The 14,601-nt window shown below is 40.8% G+C and overlaps 1 protein-coding gene across 2 annotated transcripts in view; it reads right to left on the reverse strand.

Annotated features, from left to right (window-relative positions):
* Nucleotides 1-8,576: 8,576 nt before the first annotated feature.
* mxi1 (max interactor 1, dimerization protein) overlaps nucleotides 8,577-14,601 on the reverse strand; it is a 31,721-nt gene continuing 25,696 nt past the window's right edge. For both annotated transcript variants that reach the window (XM_063476610.2, XM_063476611.1), the window contains exons 5-6: nucleotides 13,568-13,766; nucleotides 8,577-12,524 (exon numbers count right to left, since the gene is read on the reverse strand). In XM_063476610.2, coding sequence (XP_063332680.1) covers nucleotides 12,361-12,524; nucleotides 13,568-13,766 — 363 coding nt within the window. In that variant the 3' untranslated portion in view covers nucleotides 8,577-12,360. The remainder of the gene's footprint in view (nucleotides 12,525-13,567; nucleotides 13,767-14,601) is intronic.

Raw genomic sequence — 14,601 nt, forward strand, 5'->3', positions numbered from 1 at the left:
TTTAAAGCTGCAAAGTGCAATTTTTCACCTCGTGTCCACTCCACCACATAATGTGTCCATTATGTTCCCTGTGATAATTGACATTTTATCTATCTTTAATGCTTTTTTTTTCATTTTCGTTGGCAGGTGTTGGTAGAAAGAAAATAGCTTGTGTATGAAACTGCTCATAACATGATTTCTGGAGAGAGACATTTCATTTTTTTTCTGTTTTTCAATTTTTATTTTTTGGAGTTTTGAGCACCACGAGGCAGGTGTCATTTGGTTTCATTACATTTAAGATGTGAAGGTTCTCAGTCATCCAGGTCATCGTAGTCTACTAAGGAGTTTGGAAAGAAAAGCGTCTGGACTTCTTTACATTTATTGAACTTAAAGAAGATGATGCAGACATTTCTTTGCCCAGCATCTTCAAAATTAGGCAACTCCTGGGGTGTATGCTTAGCATCTAACAAAAAAAGGGGGGAAAAGCCATTTTGTTATGCAGTTGCCACTTGCTTCACCCTATTACGCACAAGTTATCCTTTGGCACTGGCTGACTTACTGGCTACTGTAATCTGGTTGCAATGAGGGAAAAATCGAATTTTAGAGATCTACAAAGTCCCAGTTAGGAGGTCAGATTGATAATGGTAGCTTAGATTGCTATTTAGACACTGTAGGTTTGCATCTTGTGATAACCTTTCTGTTTTGTAAGTTTTTTTCTTCCACTTTTCACTTCTTTAGTTTTCATTGAATCCATTCATACCTTTGCTTCTTCCCTGCTTTAGATTAGGCAAAAGCAGGACATGGTTAGGCTCAGGAGAAGACACCACAAAACTAACCACACACACTGAAAAAATCACAAGTCAGGAGTGAGAGCCCCATCTCACTAATGTTACAGCCAGGTGCATTAAAAGCTGCCTTTTGTTTAAATGAGGCAGCTCTGTCACTTACACAAAGCAGCAATAATTGCATTGAGAGCGAGAACAGGCTGGCAATGCACACCAAAAACAATAATGATAGACAAATAGCGCAACAGAGAGACAGAGAGATAATATGAATATTTAATTCCGGAACAAAGTGTGCACATCATATCATAAAACAGATTTATATTTCAACAGTTCTTAACATGAACACACTGACATGATATTGGTGTCAGTTTAGAAAATGTTTTGTTCCACAGGAAACTGAACAAATCAGTTTTGGACTTCTACTTTGTGATGCAGCGAGTGATAGGCAGTGTTGGGGAGTAACGGAATACATGTACCGCCGTTACGTATTTAGAATACAAAATATGAGTAACTGTATTCCGTTACAGTTACCGTTTAAAAAGGTGGTATTCAGAATACAGTTACTTTGTTGAAATAAATGGATTACACGGCGGTACTTTCCTGTTTCATATTGTCGCGGGTCAGGACTGTTTGGGTTTGTTTGACAGCTACGCTCTGTTGTTCCAGGCGGCAGCGTTACGGTTGCCATGGTTACAGGGTGACGCTCTCTCTCTCTGCGTGTTTCCTGGGTGAGAGAGCGCTTTTTTGTTGTTGTTGTTGTGCTAAGCTAAAAGGCAGAATGCTACAGGCATAGCTCTAAAGAATGTAGCCTCATGGGCAGTGTAGTCCGTGCTGCAGCGAGAATGGACTGTCATACACGTTATGTGTCTGTGAGCGAGGGAGGGAGAGAAAGGAAAAGTCCGAGCTGTCACGGAGCAAAAACGGGAGCTGGAAGCATGTAAATATAATAATAACCACCGCAGCCAAGAAGAGTGCCTGACGAGCCCATTTGTAAGTAAGCTATTAAGACTCAACTGTACACTGTGTTCGTGTTTTCCTCCGGAAAAAATAAGTTCCGTTGGAGCAGCCTTTCAACGCCTCTCTCTGTCTCTCGCTCGCAAAGTTGACCCAGACAACAAAGTAAAGCTAGTTTTCAGCTACGAGCCCGACACGAACCCGACGTATTAGCCAGAGGTCCCTTTACTACGGTTCGGAGCCGCGGACCTTCAGTAACAGTAATAAATCACAGCAATAGTACATTCACGTAGTTGTAAACAGCATGATAATATATTAAGTAATCCAAAGTATTCAGAATACGTTACTCTCATTGAGTAACGTAACGGAATATGTTACAGAATACATTTTGGGGCATGTATTCTGTATTCTGTAATGGAATACATTTTAAAAGTAACCTTCCCAACACTGGTGATAGGTGCATATTTACATTTCTGCATTGCCTTCTGTTTTTTACAGCACAGCAGGTTTGAAAGTGCTGACAGGAAAATTCCCGAAACGTCCTTTACATCGACTTTTTTTCCTCTAAACTGCACCATGAAAACGAAGACAGCAACCAGAAATAAAACACCGTCTCGCACATCTGAAAGCATGCGAGGCATCTTCTGCTTCCTGTGCTGAAATTCAAGCGAAGGCCATTCTCAATTAAAATTTCAGCAGACACAAAGAGCCATAGAAGCATTCATATACAAGTCTGGCTGGTAATAAAAGAGACTTTATGCCAGAAAGTGATGCATGATCATTTCTTCTGTGTTATTAAATCGATGACTGATCTGATTATGTCCACCAGCCACGATCCCACTTTAACCAGGTTTTCCCTGGTGAGACGGAAGCAGCTGTCACTTCTCGTTTCGATTTCTGCTGGCAAGGCCCGACGGTTTCTGAAGTACCTGCTGAATTGCTAAAAGAAAAAAAGAAAAAAGAAGCTTCAGTGCAGTGTTTCTCATGTTTGGCTGTTAGTGAGACAGAATCAGGTTAGAGGTAACAAAGGCCTTCTGGAGCTTCTGCGGTCGCAATAAAAGAGAATTCCCATTTGCAGTTTCTTCACTGAAGGTGCAAATAAACCTTAAATGGAAGTAAATTTCCTTCAAGAAGAAACTGCCTTACAGACAGTTCACATCTTCTCAGGCATTTCCATCTGTTAAGCATGAAGTTTATTTATCTTTAAGTCTCTGAGTTATTTAGTTGCTCCACCTCTGCTCTGAAACTTTTTTTTTTTCACATTTATTACCTCCACTCCATGAGGCTATGTGATCCGTTTGGTTTGTCTGGTTGTTAGCAAACAAAAAAGTTCATAAGTTATGGGTTTTCATCGTTTTCTTTTTATTACCAGAGCTAGCAATTATAGCCTAGCTTCCAAGCAGACGAGTGATTCTTTTTTAAGAGTTGATCCAGATCTGTGTTGACATATGGCATTTTAAAAATTGCAGGAGATAAACGGTGCTGAAAATTTAGCTTGGATCACAGGATTCACAGGATTCGTGGCCTTTCTTGACTCCTGTTCAGCCACGGTTCAGAAATCTATCCACACTCCCACTCAGTGTGTCAAAGCTTCTTTTCGTCCCACAGATTCATCTACCTGATCAACAAGCTCTTAGCGAGATTCTCCGTGACACCTTTTGAAGATTTTATTTGTCTGGCTGACTCACAGGCCACAACGCACAAATTTTCCATTCAGGCTTTTCACAGTACTTTGGCCGAGGACTGAAAAGACGGGACTGCGTGAGCTGAGGGAAGGACCTACGTGCCTGCTGGGTCTCCTAATCCTGATGGCATGAATAAACCCACAGCAGAGACACAGAGAGAGCGAGAGAGAAAGGGGCTTGTCGTGATTGGGTGCCCTGAAGCCTGGTCGGGGCATGACGTCGACCTGCCTCGAAACCAGTCCTTCTCCCTGCAACTACAATTTCCCTCGCTGTCTGTCAAACGGATGTCACAGACACTCTGCTGCACACACACACACACACATCTGTCTCCTTATTATAGCGCACCTCAGGTCTTGACTGCATGCCTGAGAGACATGATGCATAATTTGTTTTGCTATCAGCCCCCTGCTGCCTCATCCATCAGCTGTGAAAGACATTTGTGGGGAATTGCGTTCCTCCTCTGATAAGGCTGCTGTGATGTCAGAAGCCCAAGCGCTGTGGGGATGATGACTCATGCTCATCACCGGAGGAACCCCTCCGCAACCCCACCCCCAACATATCCCCACACACCCAGCCCCGATGGCCTTCTTGCTTTTACCTCCTCATAATCCCCCATGGACTCCCACTGGTGCTCTCTCAGTGCAGTAATTGGTTGCCTGGGTTTGCTTCTCAGCAATGGAAGAGGGGGTGGGGGTGAAGAACAACTACAATATGGAGATGAGGTCCAGAGTATGAGTCATGAGGGGAGTGAAAGTAGAGCAGAGCCCCTCCTTTGATATTCCTCACTACAACCCTTCTCTCTTATGTCTTGCCACAGAATTTAAGGACCTCTGGTGTTACGGGAGTAAGACGTGACCTTGACTGAAGTGCAAGCCACTTTTTAAATTCACAAGGGTATGGTTAACACGTTAGACAAACTGGCGTTAATGGCTGAAAATAATGTTCCAGCATCTGTCTCTGGGATATTTGCTTCATTTCGACAGACTCTTTAAACTCAGTTTCAGCTACAGAACGACAGAAAACTGTCGGCACCAGCGGCTCTTTTACGTGGTGACTCAGGTGTAATCAGTCTCTGGCCAACCATCCAGCGCTACTACGTCAGATGATGAAATCCGTTAAATCTGATGCACCATCTAGATTCAAGTGCAGCACATAATGACTGAGTCGTGATATCCTTCATCACTGCTGAACCCTCGTCTTAGTGGAAAGTCAGCTTTTTGATATTTGTTCGATGGCGGGCTGAGAACTACTGAGTTCTAATTCTTGATTCACAATTGCTTTGTCTTTTTAAGTAAAGTTTAGTTTTTTGATTGTCAGCTTAGAGGACTGAACTATTTTTAAAGTGTTTTTACAAGCAGCCACTAAACATAAAAAGTATGACTGTTAATAGGACAGAATTATCATTTGCAAAGGTGTCACTTTGCTTTTGATGAACAAAAATTATGGTGAAAATTGTGTAGGATGAAATTCAGATCATCTCCCTGAGATGATCTGAAGTTTCAGTTTTATTATGAAGCAGACTGAGTTCAATTCAGAAATGCTCTAATCTGCGATTTTTACTGCAGATCAGACCGGAAAATACAACACACTGCCCTATCATACACAGTAAAAGAAAATCTTTGTAGCCCTCGTCTCACATAGAGGCTCAAAGTGTTTATTTGTGAAATATCTAATACTTGAGTGCAGCCCAGTGGTTCAAAAGAGGAATATCATGAACAACACATATGTATGTTCAGGGTGTTGATTCAGTACTGTAGGCTCACTGCAGGCTCTCTCTGTGTCCTGTTTTTAGTTTAGATTCAAAAGAAAGTTAAACTCTAAAGCCTGAAATGCCAAATTTGCAACAAGTAAGAATGTTGCCTTTAGATACACAAGGATTAAATGACATTACAAACATCACTGTCATAGGTAGGTCAAGGTCAAGGTCAAATGTATTTATATTGCACATTTCCAGACAGACCATGCTGCACAAAGTGCTTAACAATAAGAAAATGCCATTAAAACAGAAACTATGTATATATAAAAAAGTACAACAATAAAAATAAAAGGACAATAAGAGCACAAGAGACAATAGTTAAGTAAAGGTGACCTTTAACCTTGGTGGATGGTATTTAAGAAGCTGGGAAAGTTAAGAACATTTATACCAGAAGACTTGCAAAAGCCTCACTAATATTCTAATAATGACAGCTAATGACTTAGTAGCTAAAGGTTATTAAAAATTGGCTATTTTATTAACCTAAAAGCAAGGGTAAATGCATGGTGGTGCAGAAAAAGAACCAAGGTTTATTTCATTGAAGTCACAGGCAGGGAAATCAAACAGAGAGCAGCAGAGGCAGATTCAGGCCATACCAGGGTCCAGAGAAATAACAAAAGCTGGAAAGTAGCGTAACAGGATATAAAATCTTTCTTTCTTTGATACACTTATTTGTTAAAAGAAGGGACAATGCACATTTATTAACACACATATTAAATCAACTCTGCAACCACAGGTTACAGTGCTGCTATTTCACCCCTTCCATGTTTTTGCTTATTTTCAAGCCTCTTGTGCCACCAGGTGGTTAGTGCTATGCTAGACTTCACTGAATTCAAAATCGCTGTTTTTTTCATGCTTCTATTTGACCATAATATAATATACAGCATCTGGGTCTTCTTTCTTCTGATTGGCTGCCCCTCACAAACACGGAGTTTAAACAGCATCATAAATATCCAAGAGTAGAAAATAGTGCCTGAAGAGTCTGTAAAGCCCAAGATTATGTCTCACTGTGATCTCTAGGCTGACTTCATTTATCACTGTAACCTCTGTAATGCGTACATGAGATAAATGCTTAGATTTAGAGAATTATGTGGGGTTTTTTTGTTTTTTTTACCTGATTTGCCCATAGTGTCTGTCGGGCATTATCGTCCTATTTTTCTTTAATATGTTGTAAACATTTAAAGCAAAACACCCTGAATAAAAGCTGAAAGTCTTCACTTCAGTCACATCTTGACTGTGTGGTTTAAAATCCACTGTGTACGCATGTCTAATTATTTAAAAAAAGAAAAGAAGTTTAAATGTAAAAAAAAAAAAAAGAGTCTTAGTTAGTAGATAATACTGTTCATTGCATGTTGTATGTTTTTAGTGTACGTGCTGATATGTAATGTCATATAAATATGTAGCACTGGCGCTCTCTCACAAAATTATATATTCAATCGGTGCGTGTAACAAAAGGATCAGAAAGCTGAACTTGAAATGTTATTTATTTTTGAGCTTTTATCCTCTAGGTGGCAGCATTTTCCACAGTATGAAACTGATAAGAGCTCCCTCTTAGATACCGCACTGACAACAAAATGGCTTTATCATAATGTTCCAGATTAGTTCAAAAGGAGGACAGAAAGGACGTTCTGTCTTTCAAAAGATGGGCAGAAACACAGAGTCTTCCCTTTTTTTGTAATTTCATTCTTATGACATACGCTGTGCCCGATAACTATGAGATTTACTGCGATGCAAGACCAGCTGAAAAGCATTATATTCATTATATTTTTAACATGCATTCACAAAAGCCATTTAAAAAAATGAGAGTAAACCTGCAAGCGAAGAGTTTGTATTTTACTACTTTGTCAAATACATATAAAGACATACTTGTCCTTTCATTATCAACAGTTTCCAGGTTGTTGTCTGACTTTAAAGCATCTTTTATAGTTTATAACACAGTCATCGCTGCCGATGGGAGTAAACGCTGATGTGGAGTTCTAATCAAAGCCCAGATTATTTGTAGCTACAGAGACTTTCTCATGAGAACGTCTTATCACATTTACACAGTGCTTTTGTACATCTTGGGAAGTCGTGCTTCGGAATAGTTTCTTACAGGCTCTAATCTCCTAAGAATAATAATACATGCAGCAGATGCTAGTGCGGTGTGTTACAGATGGGGGGCATAATCTATTTCTCCCTGCCAGAGTCCTGTGAAACCATGGACATCATGTCACAGATTTATAACACATGTACGCTGCTGGCTCTACAGTTTGGAAAAACATGGCCCCTAAAAGAGATGCTGAGCAGCATTACTGAGCTGGATCACTTCGCATGATGAGAGTTCATATTAATATTGTCGCACATTTCAAGACATCCAGTTCGACGTGGTTTAAAAAAGGCTTTATGAAGGATCTATATACAGAGCTATTTTATTGGGTTAACTAAACAGAAGCAGTCAAGTTAAAAATTAGACTATTTATCAAGGAAAATAATCAACCTGAAGGTGGGAAATCTCAGGGGGGGAAAAAAGGCCTTTGATTTTGATTTGGATGATTATGAGACAACATAATCTAGTTCGGCTTAACAGAAGTGCTCAGGGTTCAGCTGGTCTCAAAGCAGATGAATGAGCTGTGTCAGTTTCGGCTTGTGACTCATTAAACTGTAGACTAATCTTCTTGCAACCTTTCCCCAAAGGATTTCTGTTTGCCTGTCAGCTATAAACAGTTTGAGCAGAGTTATCATTGCTTCTTATGATGTTTGATTAATATTTAAATTAATGGAAGGGAGATACAATTAGAGAAATCTAAAAGAAATGCTTTTAAGTAGAAGACCTTTTCTCTTTTATGAGCTGCTACAATCATCTTCTGACTCCTGTGATTCATCTAGCCACCCAATAAAGGGCCTCAGACATTTATGTTCTTAGTCACATCTAAGAGACATTCTTTCATTATGAAAATGACACATCAATTGTGGAACAAAATTGCTTTGTCAAGATTTGTGCACATTGGGTAAATGGGAATCATGTGATTAACAGGTGACTTAACAGGTAACATATATATATATGAAGGTAACGGTGGTCCCCGTGGTAATCGGAGCACTAGGTGCGGTGACTCCCAAGCTAGGCGAGTGGCTCCAGCAGATCCCGGGAACAACATCGGAGATCTCTGTCCAGAAGAGCGCAGTCCTGGGAACAGCTAAGATACTGCGCAGGACCCTCAAGCTCCCAGGCCTGTGGTAGAGGACCCGAGCTTGAAGGATAAACCGCCCGCAGGGGCGAGATGGGTGTTATATATATATGTGTGTGTGTGTGTATCAAAGCTTAAAGGTATTTTGAATATATGATGCTTTGGAGTGACATGTATTTAACTTGGCGTAAGCCATTTGCTTTACAATACATTCAGCAGTGATACATTTCACAGTATTAAAAGCTCGGTTCAGTCCTTCAGGTTTGAAAATCTTGGTGTTTTTATTTTAAGTATTGCATCATCAACTTACACAGCTAGAATCATCATCAGAGTGCATGTTTTACAAAGGATGGCCACAGGTTCAGAACAACAGGAGGGCTCCCTACTGCACTTGGGACTGCTTGTTTGGTTGGGCTAACTTGACTTTGTGGACCCGTTTGCTCAAATCAACCCCCTGAGAGACTGACACCAGAGTGGAGTGGGGTTTTACAAAGGACACTGCAACTTCCACTTCACGGGGCTGGTGCACTTCTGGCCAAGCTCTCCCCTAACCACCATTGAAACCTTAAACACAGAGGTAAAAATACAACTTTGTGATGAGGATATGCTAATGAATTTTGCAGCATGGCCAGAAATGTTTTGTCAGACCTCTCAATCAACTGATCCAGGACTATTCTGCACTGGACTGAACATCTTTTGTTTTTGCGTCTTGCACTGGAGAGCTTGCCTTTTTTTTTTTTTTTTTAAATGACAAACAGCCTTCAGAAGTGTGATATTTACTGAGTATCAAAGTGGCAAACAGCCCACTGACATCTGTGCAGACTAGTCATGGACTAGGTGCCTTTCTAAAGCTCAGCTTTAGTAAGAACACAGAGATCACACACACACATACACCCATGCACACACACACATAGTAGACTCACATGAGTGAGGACAGACCTGGCCTCAGTAAAACCAGTTCTTTTAGTTGGTTTTTTTTTTTTTTTTTTAAACCCGTCCTGGAATCGTCTCGCATCTGAGCATTTTACCATGTGGGACAAAATGACACACATTTTGTGATAAACACTCAGTTTGTCCCATCACAGTAAAACACAACATTGTGTACTGTGTGAGCAGGTTAAAACACTGCAAAGAACTGATCGAGGTCTGAACAAGAAGAGAAATTCATTTGTCGCAAAACACTGAGACCTTTGTTGTGTCAGCAGTGCAGTTTCATAAAACCAACATAAGAAGAAAGCAGAAACAAAGATCAGATAAAGGTAATAACTTAAAACGGGGCAGAATAAATGTAAACTGTCCCCCACAGAGAGAGAGAGAAAGAGATAAAGAGAGAGGACACTGAGGTGTTCTGAGGTGGTTTTGGCATTTTTTTTTTTTTTAATATCTGAGCACCAAAAGTGGTGACTTTCTGATTTAGTGCCAAGTCCAACAACCTCAACAGAGCTCCGCAAAGAGCGTACATGTCGAACTCTACACCGTAACGATGTCCATCAGAGAAACCAAAGGTTTTGTTCTTTTGTGTTTTTATTTCTTTAAATCCTCAGTCGGAGGAGTTGTAAATGTAAGACACATTTTGTCAACTAAAACAAGTCTAATAGAGACTACAATCCTCCTAATAGAGGAAAGCGGAGTTTTAGACCCCTTTTATTACGTAGCAGCCGGCTCAATATTTGCCAGTAAAGTCTTGGCTATGGGTGAGTCTTGTGCAGAATTAGCTCCCCTCAGCACAGACCCGGAAACAAAGTCGAGAGCATTTCACCTTGCGACAGCAGAATGGGTATAAAGGTTCAGCCTGTGCTGCTGTTTCAGGTCTGTGATGCTCCTCACAGGCCTGGTGTGTGGCTGGGGAGTCAGCCCTAGACAAGGCTGGTGACTCTAAACAGGCGAGGCTCAGCACTAGGAGCAGCTTAGGGCCAATTACATTTCAAGTGTCCATTGAATAAAACAGCAAAAAAAAATGAAAACAAAATAATGGCTACATTTTCTTAACCCCTCTCCCACCCACCCCGCAAAAAACAGAAAGAAAAAAAAAAAGACCCTTAACAATAATCCATAAAATATAGATTTTTTTTTTAAAAATAAGGAGTGAGGAATAAACATCAAAGAGAAGAGTAAAATAAGACAGAAACAAAATAAGTTAACCTTCTCCCCATTGCGTGTTCTTTGAGGGATTGCAGAATAAATATTCATCATATTCTGAGTTTTTTTCTCTCACACACAAAATAATGGTTGGCAGCGCAACACGACAGTGGTAAAGAAAAACAAAGCGAACTGCAGCCGAAGTGCAATTCTTAATGCCGGTGGAGTAGGGATGGAGTACATTGACATCATACAACCCGTTTTCTTTTTCCAACACTTCAAACTTTCCCTCCACAGATCACCTGACCACCATTGGAATGCCATATAATATTTTTTTTTCTTTTTACTTAAACCGCCATTCACAAAAAAGAGAATAAAAACTGTCTAATTGATTTAAAAAAAACAAACAAACAAAAAAAAAACCAGTGCCAAACAAAGTCTGCATTTTCCAACAAATGCCATTTTGGATTGCTGTTTACAACTGGATGGAAAGTCGTTCTACTGTTTCTATCGAGGATAACGTTCCTTTTACCTCCTCGGGGCGGGTAAAAATTGTTCCAAACTTTCAATTTAAAAATGCACAATAAACACAGGTCAAACAGCAACAGAGGCAATAGTTCTATCTGTAAGCACTACTTTTTTTGAACTCATTTTTAAAGTTTTATTTATTAAGCTATCTGTATGTACAAAAAAAAAAAATGTGGACGGTCACATGAGTTTTGAGGGAGAAAAAAGAAAAGAAAGAAAAAAAAAAAAACGGTAAGGAGTTCAAACTGATGAAACAAAAAACTACACGAGTTATTGCTTGTTACTGCTGGAGAGAAGTTGGACATCTGTTCCAAAGCTTGTTGTTTGGATTTTATTTTCCCTTGTTGCTGTTGTTTTTGTGTGTGTGTGTTTCTTCCTTCTTGGTTTGTGCCATTTCTATGGACAGCTCTAAAGTAGATAAGTGCAGGATAGCTTGTAGTAGCTGCTTGTCGAGGGGAAAGAAACCAAAACAAAACACACACACGCACACACACACACACACACACACATAAAGTTACAATTTCCACTCTTTGAAAATGCACTGAGCACCCACATTCGACAGGAATGTTTTCTTATTTTTTTCCCTCCATTTTTGTGGCTTGTTTTCCTCCGTGTGTGGTCGGAAACAATCACGACAGATGCGCTTTGTTCGCTTTAAAAGCATAGTGGTGGATCTGATCTGCTTCCCCCATTGGTTGGTTGGTGGGTTTCTTTCACAATAGCACCAATTCAAGTGTCAGAGCTTCTGTGGTGTAGAACACAGGTAATATGAAAAGAAAAGAAAAACCTCGATAAGACGAGGAAGAAATTCAGGGCTGCGGGGACGAGCTGTGTAGATATGGCGAAGTTCAGCCTCAATGTCCAGATTTAGCCAGGCCCAACACCAGAATAATAAGATATAGACAAACACCCACATTAGACAGAACCAAACAGACAATTATATTACTTAAAGAGCATTTTAGTCAAATTTGGGGCTGTGTAATTTTAAACAAATTTGGGGATTTAAAGATGTGTGGAAATAGCAGATAAAAATCAGCAGTTAATTTTATGTTGTGGCTTCAAACTTCAAGATGTCTACGTCTCTGTTCCTCCTTTTAAAATAAGATTTGAACCAATTGGCAGTCTGTGTCTGGGTCCCTGGTGTCAGCGTTGGTCGGAGCGGTTCAAAGTTCAGAGGCGAGAAAGAGCTCTCACTGGAACGCCTCCAAAAGTGGGTTGAGCAGCGTGGAGGGGAAGGGTGGGGCAAAAAAAAGAAAAAAAAAAAAAAAGAGGCTGGGAGCAAAGGGGGAACACTATTAGCTGGGTGCATGCCAGTCATCGGAGATGAGACTGGATGTGTGTGTTTCATAGGCATGGCTGGATGGATATAACAGATGGGAGGGCGGGCAAGTTTGGCAGGAACGTGGTGGTGGTCACGTCGGTGGGGCGGGGCTCTAGGAGGAGAAGGCAAGTTTGACGCTGCAGGAGGAGTAGCCCTCGTCACTGGCCATGCTCTGGAGGCTGCTGTGGTCGTCCAGGTCGCTGGTGCTGGCTGTGCTCACACTGTCCAGCTCTCCATGGGAGAACTCCGTGCTTTCCACGTCCACCTCAATCTCCTCTGTAGGATGGAAAAAATGATGAAAGGGGAGAAGAACAGATCAATTCAACATATTTCCACTTTTATTTAGGATTATTAACAAAACTATTCTCTGCTGATACTTTATTTCTGGATATTTTAAGAAACTTCCAAAATTTTATATTGTTTGCTATGTTGTTTTCTCCTTTGGATAACAGTGGTGCCAGAAATTTGTTTGTTTTTGGTTTTGTTTTGGGGTTTTTTAAAGATACAATATCTTAGAGATAGGCATTACTTATACAGCAACATGCTGTACTGTATGATGACACAGTATCTTACACAGTATCTGGCTTGTGCCACAGCACTTAATGAAAACAAAAACACTGAATATGAAAGAAAGGAGATTGTAGTCATTTTCATTTTCAGTGGTTAAAATTGTCATCTCACAACCAGGGTGACACAGTATACACTAATGATGGCTTTAATGCTTCTCTGTTAGGTTAGAGTCATTTTAACATAAAATAAAAAGGAAAACATGTCCCTCATACTTGACATCATTACAAACAAACAGATGAACACCATGTTGGTTTTGCTTCAGTTCAGGAAACATTTTGCATTTTAAATTTGATCTCCTTCATCAGCACCTCGACATGCAGTCTCAGAGGAGCTCTGACCAACTCAACCTCAGTGCTATAAAATTAGACCGACAGCAGCTGGAGGCTCTAGCTGTTTTCACACATGCACTGCAGTCATGACAGAGGTGCGTGTGAGAGCACAAATGTCCAGTGTACTCATACTAGAAATGAGCTGTTTTTTAACCTGCTGGCCCCCTATTGTAAAGTCCTTGTGATGGGAGATAGCGGAGCACAACTAATATCCTTGTGAATTTATCCCTAACAAACGGGCGTCATGCATGCTGCACATTTTATCCAGACTCCTTTGCTTAAACCACAGAGTAGGTTCTGCTGCGTGCTACATGTAAAGAAAAAAAATTCTCCTGAAATTGTACCAAGTCCATGTGTGAAAACATGTTTTGATGACCGTGTAGCTGCTTAATTAAAAATCATGCCTGTCACCTTACATACCTTGATCAGAGTCAGAGCGGTCGGAGCAGAGGGTGGAGCCCACACTGTCCATGCGTATCCTCTCTCCCTCCCCTGGGCTGTTCTGGGCTGCAGCACCACTGCCTCCACTCAGCAACTCCAGCTGACGCTGAAGGTGCCTCTGCTCGCGCTCCAGAGACTCCAGCTGGTACTGGCTCTTCCTGTCCACCTCTTCAAGTTTCTGGTCAGGTGAAAGAAAAGAGGAGACAAAAAAAGGTCATAACTGTGGGTACCAAAACCTATAGACAGGGCATTAGTGGTCTTCACCAAAAGACATTATAGAAATTGTGTTGTGCTAAATAGTCACATTCATGACTTTTAGGGGTCATTGGTTATAAAAAAAACTTTACTGTCTATGACAGGGAGGAAGAAAGACATTCAGCAGCTTTGCAAAACAACTCGATGCTTGTTAATACTTTCTGAAGTCTTACTAGGTTGTAAATGAATTCATTGCTTTTCAAGGCTTGCCAATATCCCGGAGAATGCACAGGAGGGTTAAGTGTGTAAGCAAGAGGAAGGCCTCGTAAAAATAATGTTGAGAAAAGAGGTTAGATAAATGAATAGCCAGCAAAGAAACAGGCCTTTTTCATACATTCATGTGAGAACACAAATGTCTGAATCAATGGGCTCAGACTGAACGGACTTTACTCCGCCAGCTCCCCACAAACGCTCTGTGGTGTCAGATTGAGCCCATGTGAGAACAGAAAAGGTAATTGTCCAGAGAATTCACGGCCATCAAGCCTCCGTAAAAGGGTGTGAAACTACAAACACATGGACAATGCCCCAGAAGCTCTTTAGTATTCAGCAAATTAAACAAGTTTGTCCCCTCGGATTTTCCTGCTGTCAGCCACGACACCCCTAAATGATTTTCCTCACCTGTCTTGTTTACACCGTGTCGGCTTGTTTACGCCTTGCACCATTATGATACAAATGAAGGCCGTGGCAGGGCCCGATACAGCCACATTGTGATGTAACCTTGCAGCCTTATGTCATGGGTGCCAACATTAATGAGTGTG

Source organism: Pelmatolapia mariae, linkage group LG6, assembly GCF_036321145.2.
Source record: "Pelmatolapia mariae isolate MD_Pm_ZW linkage group LG6, Pm_UMD_F_2, whole genome shotgun sequence".
NCBI classification, from domain to species: Eukaryota; Metazoa; Chordata; class Actinopteri; order Cichliformes; family Cichlidae; genus Pelmatolapia; species Pelmatolapia mariae.